At 44.1% G+C, this 10,519-nt stretch overlaps 1 protein-coding gene across 7 annotated transcripts in view; it reads right to left on the bottom strand.

Moving 5' to 3' along the window:
• Window positions 1–306: 306 nt before the first annotated feature.
• The window catches only part of upf3a (UPF3A regulator of nonsense mediated mRNA decay), a 153,402-nt gene continuing 143,189 nt past the window's right edge, over window positions 307–10,519 (bottom strand). For all 7 annotated transcript variants that reach the window (XM_038818912.1, XM_038818913.1, XM_038818915.1 and 4 more), the window contains one exon: window positions 307–2,192. In XM_038818912.1, the coding sequence (XP_038674840.1) occupies window positions 2,022–2,192 (171 nt within the window). In that variant the 3' untranslated portion in view covers window positions 307–2,021. The remainder of the gene's footprint in view (window positions 2,193–10,519) is intronic.

Here is a 10,519-nt window from a genome sequence, read left to right as displayed (position 1 = left end):
GATGCCGCCGCCAGCAGGAGATGGGAGCATTGAAACGGGATCAGCACCCCGTTTTTTGGTCAACGCTGGATTCTCCGTTGCATTGAGAACACTGCTACTGGCGGTGGAGAATCCGGCCCTTAATCTTTAAAATGAAGTCTATTTTACTATGTAAAGTTAATAATAATTTCCACTAAAAATCTCCCCAGCTTACAAAATATATATTTTTAATGCATTTTCAGAGCATAATACGCCCACAGTTACTCTAAACTGTAAATGGATGAGCAGTAGCAATTGAAATTCCTAAAATCATGCCTAAAAGTGAGATTTTCCACAACAGTTTTTATTGAATTTATTTCTCCATAAACAAATATTTCATGGGAACAGATTCATCATCATACCATTTAATTATTTCACAGACACACCTATTCTCATGTATCGAACAATTATAAATTAAGTGTCCATTATGGATCAAATATTTCTCATATCACATATTTACACCTTAAAACAGCTATGCAACATAGCTGTTTAATTACAAATTTACTGAAACAGTACCACTTATGGACTGTATTGCCAATATGAGTAGGAGATGGTCGATATTAAAAAAACACCAACAAACCTTCAAGCAGAATACCTTACTATTTCTAATTTGATAATACAAACCACATACTGGCAAATGAAATCTAAGTATTACATAGCATAAAAGCAGCAACCAAGATGCACTATGATGGCACAAGTATTTCCGTAATGCTAAAGGTAATTGTGGAGCAATACAGTACAAGATTATCCAACTGAAATTTAAAAAATACCTTTTTTGATGTTTCATGGTGAAGAAGATATTTCAAAATATTGGCATGCTTTTCCTAAAGATGGAGTCTGTGCTTGTTATGTGTGTTTCCAAATTTGCACAAGAGAATCATGAAAATGGAACAATCGGCCACCTCAAATGCTTTTCCACCTCCTTACCTAATCTTTTTCAAAGACTTAAAAGTTGATTATGAATCTTAAGCTGAATTTATGTTGCAGCTATTGGTCTCAGATTGATTGTGAAGTGAATGTGCAGGCGGTAGGGTAGTTATATTGCCAATTTCTCACCCCTTTGGGCAATAATGAAGTTAGTCACAAAGAAGCACAAGGTATTTGTGCATTGGGAATGTCCATGCATTTTTAAGATGCTACTTTACACTAGGCTGAAGTCATAATGCAGCAAATGTAATTAAACCAATACAAATCGGTGGTGCTTCACTATGTTTCAGAGCCAGATCAGGATCTGACTCCTGAGCTGTACTGCCACTTCTGCATCAATAAGTTTTCACATCAACAAAAACCAAGAACATACCTGTACCTGTTATGTTCTCATGGACCAAACATATTGAGAAACTGTCATAGATTTGCTTAAGTGAACTTATCATTCCATACTTAATTGAGAACAAGGGGCACTCCAATCACATGCATTTAACTTGAGTCAAATCCCACTGTTACCAGTATATTCTAAAAATCACTTATATTCTATTAGTATCCAAATGAAATGAAAATCGCTTATTGTCACAAGTAGGCTTCAAATGAAGTTACTGTGAAAAGCCCCTAGTCGCCACATTCTGGCGCCTGTTCGGGGAGACTGATACTGGAATTGAACCGTGCTGCTGGCCTGCCTTGGTCTGCTTTCAAAGCCAGCGATTTAGCCCTGTGCTAAACCAGCCCCGAATCTTAACATACATCCTCTACTCAGCCGAATGAAGCTCTCCAAAATAATTGGTGCTACTATTAGCCACTTCTACTATCAGCATATCAGAACGCTACTTCATACAAGTGGTGCAAAAATAAATTTAATTTACTTTACTGTATTTCACTTTAAATAAAGCTTACCTTTTATCGACTTTACTAAACTGGGTGAACTGTAGTCGACAAATTGCTAACATTAAATTATAGTATTTTTATTATTAATACCAGATAACTCAGCAAATTAGCCTTATACATCATGTTGCTTTGTGCATGTATCTGTCTTGATGCTCTTCCACGTGATCAACATAATTGGTGCTCTTTCATTCTTCACAACTCTTCTCAGAACCAGCTCCAACAGAACTATCATCTTCATATTTTCTCTCTATGCTGTCTTCAGAAGATTTACTGCAACAATCATATGCTTTTCCACCAGATCCTAGACGAGTTCGGCAGCGTGCTCCAGGTTGGTACAACTGCATAGCTGGACGGTCCTGTACAACCAAAACCAGAAAAAGTGGTACAGTGCAAAACCCAAATGGCTGTATTGAGATGCATGTTTATAAGCACTGCATATTGCAATTCTTTACAGTGTAACAATGTAATCTCAAGGATAGGAACATGAGACACTCCATAAGATATTTTTTTCCTGCACATTATTATTTTGTAAATAAACTGAACTACTAACATGGCCATCAAGATTATAATTTGTTGAAGTCATCTGTTGAGCTGAAGACTAAATTACCAGTTAATCTATGAAAAAAACAGAAAAGCGATTTATTTTTCGATTTAAATTTTCAACGATATTGCAGCTGTGAAGCTCGATATGCACTACCTCTCCATTCCATGGTTTCAACTACTGTGTGGGGTCACTAATTATGGTAAAATTTCACTTTATAAAAAAATAGGGCAAATGAGGGGATGAATGACTAATTAAATGTTCATTAATATTGCCAACAGCAAGTACACTTGGGATTTTTCTTCGCCAAAAGCGTTGTCATAAAATTCCTAACCGGACTCACTCATTTTAAATTTAATTTTACAGTGAAGTCTCTTGCTACAGGACATAATTTTATAAAATGAGGATTAATTCGCCAATGGAGGGTGGTTGCTTGGGGTGGGGAACTTCCTATAGATACAGGGCTGATGGAATGCTCTGCAGCTCTAGGGTCTGCCCGCCTATCTCCATCATCTTTTCGGGTCATGGACCCCTTTCCACTTTGACATGTAGCCACCTGGGGTGACCACTGCCCAACACAAAATGGAAGATTGCAAGGAATGCAGGGAAATTGGACATGTTGTAAAGCAAGCAGCTTGCAAAGCGCTTGTATATTCAGACTACTGCAGAAACCAGTTTTGACTGCTGCAGAAACCAGACAGCACTATGAAAAGAAAACAGTTAGCATACTAATGAGGCGATACCGAGCGATCCCCAGATACAATGGAAACAAGTTAAACACAGATCAATACATTCAATGGAAGGCCAGACTTTTCGGCGCAAAAGAAGCCCAAAACAATAAGTCACAAGAATCGCCTCAGTGGTCGAGGAATTGCTCCGCTATTGGGAAATTCAAATCAATCGATTTGGAGAGTATAGAGGGTCCGCCCAGGTTGGCGCAAGACCCTGAGAGGAGTATAAGACAGAGACCGTAACCCCAACTCTCTCTCTCTGCCAGCCTCTCCTTGACCAGCCAGCCCTCCCAGCAGAACACCGTTGCAGCAGAAGAACCTTGAGGAGGAGAGGTCTGGACAGAAGCCGCCAACAAGTAAGTCACAACGCACGCTACGAGAGTAGACACTCCTGACCCCCTGTAGTCCATAACTACTGGAAGCCTGCGGACCCAGGACAAAGCTAGAAGCCGTTGTTCCCTGATCCAGCAGTCCCTTTATCCAGATAAGTATTTGGCCTATTAGCGGTAGGATTAGCCTAGTCTTATAGTTTTATATGCATGATTAGTAGATTACTGTAATATAATAAACGTGTCTTGTTTGAACTTACTAATTGGTGTATGGTTTTATTGCTTTGAACTTGACCTTGAAACTTGTGGCGGTATCTTAACGATACCTGGCGATTCCAAAGCTAAGTAACGAAACAGAGCCAAATTGAGTGTTAAGCACACTCACCCAGAACAAGCAACATTTAGTGGCGACATCCGACGGGACTCGATTAGAAGTGGCCCCCACACTCCGAGAGAACCCAGAAATTTGAATCTGAAATCCAATTGGAAAAAGGAAAAACCACAAGTGTTCAAGTAGTTCAAACCAATAATCATAATTCGGAAGTGTGTTTTGCATGCATAACTAACAGGGTTGTAAGGTAAAACCGAGAGATTTTTGTTGCGACAAACTGTCGGGAGTTTTATAATTCGGAACATAGCGAAAGCCGTACCCGTATTGTATAAGCATTGCCTTATCATCCCTCGTTCCAAATTTAAGAGAGCATAGGAGAAAAAGAAATGGCCATGCAGGCAATGGAACGCCTCATGAACTCAGAGCAGTTCGTGGTCGCAGCGACCAACAGCAGCAGAGTAGGTCAGTGTCCCATTTGGGAGCTGGAACTCAGGAAGTACCTCAAAGGGAAAGGATGGCCCCTTTGGAGTGAGTTTTGTGTGAATGAGGAGACAGGTCCCGGGAGTATAGGACATACTTGGTGGGAGAACCTATCTGAAATTCACAAGAAGAGTCTAAGTAAAGCACGTAAGCCGATGGCAATTGTGTCCTGCTTGGCACAATTGCAAGGCACAGAGGAGGTCATCAGGACGCACCGAGCAGAGTTAGAGGAGAAGAACAGAATGAGCAAAGTGGATGTCAGGGACATCGAAAAGGAGAATATAGGATTGAGACAACAACTGGCAGATAAGGATAGAGAGGTGGATGATGCCAAGAGGGCACATCAGTCTTGTCTAGCCCATCTGAGCAGCTCTCAAGTTCAATATGAAAAGGCCTATCAAGGTGTGCAGCGTGCAGTCTTGATAAGAGAAGAGTCAGAAAAGCAGGTAGAGACACTGAAGAAGCAGTGTAGCGACCTAAAAGCAGCTTTAAGGGCACTCCATGCTGCGACGACTGAGCAAAGGCAAAGCACAGTGGACCACGCGAAATGTAGGAAGCAGATTGCGCATCTACAATCTCTGCTTTCTGTGCAGAATGGCTTCCAAGAGACATTTGGGACACAATTAGAAGAAGAAAATGCCCCAGATTGGCAGGAGTTGAGTGAAACAGCGCAGCGATATGTTCAGGGAACATGTGCGCTAGCAGCGCAGCAGAAAAGGTAAGCGCCCCAATCCCCCACAGATCAGATAGCACCCGCACCTATGAACCCAGTCACCACCCAACGAAAAGCAGGTTAAGCTCACAGTTTTGAGTTTAGACTCATCGGTAGTAGCAGCCCTCCCCGACCCACAGAACGTTGGAGGAGGCACCCTCGAAGAGATGCATACAGCTATTTTAGATGCGATAGGGTACAACAGAGGAGACCCAGTCGAAGGCCTAAATAAGTGTAGGCAGAAAAGGACCGAGCACCCCACAGCATTCGCAGGAAGGCTGTGGATTCACTTCACTGCTGTTTTCGGTGATTTTGACCACGCACATTTAACCCGAGATAATATGGTTAAATGGACCTGCACCATCATCTCCCACGCCACAGAGGCAGGACAGAATGTCTGCTCCAATTATGACCCCTCAGAAGAGGCCCATAATGAAAAATGGGTATTGAAAAGATTGTCTCGCGCTTGGGAGCAATCAGTACAAGGCAAAATCGAATTTATAAAACCCGAGGAAGGACAGGCAGATGCAGACATGCATCCAGTTAAAACACATCAAAACCCCGCATGTGTAAATGAGGGAAGGAACAGCCCACAGCAGACCAAGTCACAGGAATGTTTTAACTGCGGACAGTTAGGACATTATGCTCGAGAATGTCAAGCCCCCCGAAACAGCAACAGAATCAGCCCACCAATGCCCCCCGAAGCAGCAATGAAATCAACAGCCCCGAACCCCCACTCAGGGAACAATACCCAAGGGAACAATGCACCAGTGTGCCTGCTCCGCCTTATGTGCCTCAGGGGTCATGTTACAACTGTAGGCAGCCAGGACACTTGGCTCGAGATTGCAAGAAACCCCCACCACCAGCTAGATCCGCCCCCAGATATGAAAGAGAACACCACCCTCAGCAGCTACAAGGTCCCAGCTGCCCCATGCAAACTATGAGCGCTTACTCACTTCTCATGGCAGGGATACCTCAGCAATGCCAATTCATTTTTGTTTCTCTCCTTCCTCTCTTCTTCAGTCACACTGCACTGACTCCATATGCTAGTTACACCCCAAGCCAAATGTAATTTACGGTATCCTTCTTTCTGATGGAACCTGTACGATATTCGTTGCATGTTTGTTTGTATGTGTTTGTTAAATGTTCAGTATTTAAATTTAAACAGCTTTTCACAGCCCCACGCCACCACTGATGGAACCTGCATGCATGTTGGTGATGTTTGTATGTTTGTTTGTTAAATGTTTGTTTTTGGAGATTGGCCACTCGCTTTTCAGCCGAAAAACTTGTGACCACGTCACATTCACGTTAAGTTTGTCCGCAGATAACTCTGAGAACTTGACTCAGCTGCAATGTCTGAAGCCCAACTTAAGGCTTCACCCTTCACCCACTAGGAGCATCTTGGCTCCCTCTTTTTTAGTTGCCCCTCTATTCTGGGAATAGAGGCTGCAAATCCACAATGAACACATTCATGCCCATTCGTACCAGGTCGCTCAGGCAGTGGAGAAACGGCATTGAGGACCCGCCCTGTCTGAGGACCCCCCCTCTGGTCAGCTAAGCTCGGGTACAGCACAGCACGCCCTACCCAGGGATCCCATTCAAATCTTACCCGTCGCGGCCCATACGCACCTGATTCGGATATCTCATTTCTAAAGTTTGGTTTCATTTGATTGTTTGAGGTACCCCTTCGGCTGCCATTCCTTATGCTATTTACATCCAGGAACATGGGGATGATAAATCGCAAAACCTGCGAGACGGCTCGCAGTAACACAGTTGTTATGTGTACGTCTGGTCCTAAATTCGCTTTTGAAAAAAAAATGAGGGGAGTCACAGGGTGTGACGTGGCCATTCATTTAAGGGACAATTGGAATGAGAGGACAGATACACTAACATTACAGGTATTAAACAAATTATTGACAGATACTATGCTTGATCCCATAGCTTTCGAACGTTCGAAGGAAGTATCAGAGCAAGATCAGCAATACACAAGGACTGAAGGAAGAGAAGAAAGAAGACCGAGATGATGACCTATATGTGTTTAGTTATTGTTTTTGTATTTTTGCGCGCGGATGCAAACCCTTTTTCCCCCTATGACCCCCGCCGTTAATGTTTCCCACACACCGACTTCTCAAAGCCCAGTACTCAACAGCGATGACCAGACCTGGTGCACAATATTTATGAACTGGTACTCCCTTTCGTATGTCATTGAATCACTTTTGGTGATAGCAGTTCTCTGCATCATAGTGCAGACACTTCGGTTAAGAAAATGGAGGAGAGCCTCCCGCTCTTGCGCCTCAACCATTTACAGAGTACAATCCCCTATTTTCGGCTTCCACCAATCCCCCCAACCCCTTGATGTGTAATGATTGATTTAATTTGATTTGATGTTGTAAATAAAGATCTTATCTGATGTTTTGTAATATTCTGAGCTCGACTGCCGAGCCAGAAATGGAATGTAATGATAATGTTTTAAGGCTAGGAAGATAGAATGTTTAAATGTGTAAGGGAGTGTAGTTTACAAAGGATAGTTAGAGGTTCCCTTCTAATGCATGTCCCCTTTGACATAGCGCCAACCAGAGACTGTTAGATAAAACATTTTGTGCCATAATTGAGGAAAGTGTAGAGGCCATGGGACTCGCTGAGATCAGGGAACACAAAGACACCGAACTTGGGTGATCCTTCATGATTTCTCATGAGGATCACAAGGAGGGAGTGTAGCCACCTGGGGTGACCACTGCCCAACACAAAATGGAAGATTGCAAGGAATGCAGGGAAATTGGACATGTTGTAAAGCAAGCAGCTTGCAAAGCGCTTGTATATTCAGACTACTGCAGAAACCAGTTTTGACGGCTGCAGAAACCAGACAGCACTATGAAAAGAAAACAGTTAGCATACTAATGAGGCGATACCGGGCGATCCCCAGATACATTGGAAACAAGTTAAACACAGATCGATACATTGAATGGAAGGCCAGACTTTTCGGCGCCAAAGAAGCCCAAAACAATAAGTCCCAAGAACCGCCCCAGTGATCGAGGAATTGCCCCGCTATTGGGGAATTCAAATTAATCGATTGGGAAGAGACCCAATCGATTGCGAGAGTATAGAGGGTCCACCCAGGTGGGCGCAAGACCCTGAGAGGAGTATAAGACAGAGACCGTAACCCCAACTCTCTCTCTCTGCCAGCCTCTCCTTGACCAGCCAGCCCTCCCAGAAGAACACCGTTGCAGCAGAAGAACCTTGAGGAGGAGAGGTCTGGACAGAAGCCGCCAACAAGTAAGTCATAACGCACACTACGAAAGTAGACACTCCTGACCCCCTGTAGTCCATAACTACTGGAAGCCTGTGGACCCAGGACAAAGCTAGAAGCCGTTGTTCCCTGATCCGGCAGTCCCCTTATCCAGAGAAGTATTTGGCCTATTAGCGGTAGGATTAGCCAAGTCTTATAGTTTTATATGCATGATTAGTAGATTACTGTAATATAATAAATGTGTCTTGTTTGAACTTACTAAATGGTGTATGGTTTTATTGCTTTGAACTTGACCTTGAAACTTGTGGCGGTATCTTAACGATACCTGGCGACTCCAAAGCTAAGTAACAAAACAGAGCCAAATTGAGTGTTAAGCACACTCACCCAGAACGAGCAACAGACAGATTTTTCACGTTTCTCTCCTCCACTTGCTAATCTGGTATAACTATTGACTCTTTCACTTTACCCACGTTTTGTGTCTTTTCTTGTCCCATTAACATGCTCTTTAGCCTTGTGCCACCTACCCTTCGGTAATGTTATCAACTCCTGCTCTCCAGACTATCAAATACATTTCCTTTACCTCGGCCAAAATTCTCTGGTTGTTGCAATTCAATTTTCCCGCTGGCAGCATTGCCACGCCAGCAGGTTTTGCCGTGGTGCAGGGTGGATACAATGGAAATCCTATTGACAATTGATGGGGAGATAGAATCCCGCTGCCAACGAACGGCGGGTGGCCGAGAAACATGCAGCTGGCGGACGAGAAAATCCTGCTCCCCCCTTCTATTTCTCTAACTTTGCACTTAGTTCAAAACTATTCATCTCCAAAATCTTGCAGTTCTGATCAAAAGTCACTGACCTAAAAAGTTAACTATTTTTCTCTCCAGATGCTGCTTGATCTGCTTTGTGTTTTTATCTTTAATCCAGTCTTCAGTAATCCATTCTAATTTTCTCCTTCGTAGATCAATGTTAATCTTAATTTCTCCTGTTTGTGAAGTGTCTTACGACATTTTATATGCTAAAAGTGTTATCTAAATGTATTCTTTATTGAAAAAGGAGGAAAGAACTTCCGGTGGCAACCGTGGAGTGAGAAGTCGCCCATTTGGCATCGCCCACTCATGGTGGTCTTTGTGTGGCTTTTAAGCCGGATTGTTGCAGAAAATATGTAGAGAAAGGGTGTAGAAGCAGAAACAGAAGAAAGGGACCCCCAGTTTATAGAGTTGCGGCCCAGAAGTCATCGGAAAAGAACGAACCAGGTGGTGGTGGCGAGTGAGGAGCGGACAGCGTGTGTGGAGATGGCGGGTCGGACCCTGCCAGCTCAGTGGTCGATGGACCAGTTGGTGAGCTTCTTAAATGAGACGTTCACCCAACAACGGAAGGAGAGTGTGCAGGACTTGGCCTGGGCGGTGGACTCGATCAAGGCAGTGGTGGACCGCGTGGAGACGAAACTGGCAGCCCAGGGTCAGGCGATCCAGAGGTTCGAGGAGCTGGTGGGAGAGCATGAGGACCAGTCCACCTCGATGGCAGCAGAGATTGGGATGCTGCGTGACCAGCAGAAGAGGCTGCTGGTGAAAGCGGAGGACCTGGACAATTGTTCTCAGAGACAGAACATTCAGATTGTGGGTCTGCCGGAGGGAATCGAAGGATCAGACGCTGGTGCATATGTGGGGGAGCTGTTAGAGAAGCTGCTTGGGGAAGGTGCATTTGATCGACTGCTGGAAATGGATAGGGCCACAGGGCACTAATGCACAAGCCCCAGGTGGGTGAGCCACCGAGGGTGATGGTGGTGGGTTTACATCGGTTCCTGGACAAGGAACGTATTATGAGGTGGGCCAGACAGACGAGGCGATGTACGTGGGAGGATGTTGAAATACGGGTGTATCAGGACCTGGGAGCAGAGCTCGCAAAGAGGAGGGCAAGCTTTAATAAGGTCAAGTCGGCCCTGTACAAAAAAGACATAAAGTTCGGACTACTGTACCCGGCCCGCCTATGGATGACCTATGGGGGCCGGGAGTGGTACTTTGGCTCGTCGGAGGAGACAGCGGACTTCATGAAGGAGAATAGACTGACAGGAAAAGGAGGATCTTGAACTTTGACTGAGGAAAACTAAACTATATTTTGTAAAACTTTGGGTCTGCACTGTTTGGACTTGTTTTGGGGGTTTTGCTTGTTTCTTGCCAGTTTTATTTCGGTTCGGTTTGGGGTTAGGCTGGTATATAGTAATTTGTAAAGGAAGGAGGGGTGGGCCTTTGTGCTCGGACCTTGGGAGGGATTGTTTGTTTTCTTTTGCTTCTTGCCTTTGTTTCGGCTGTTTG

The sequence above is a fragment of the Scyliorhinus canicula genome, chromosome 14 (genome assembly GCF_902713615.1).
Source record: "Scyliorhinus canicula chromosome 14, sScyCan1.1, whole genome shotgun sequence".
NCBI lineage: Eukaryota > Metazoa > Chordata > Chondrichthyes > Carcharhiniformes > Scyliorhinidae > Scyliorhinus > Scyliorhinus canicula.
Note: the sequence above shows the minus strand (reverse complement) of the source record. Positions and strands in the feature narration are given on the sequence as shown.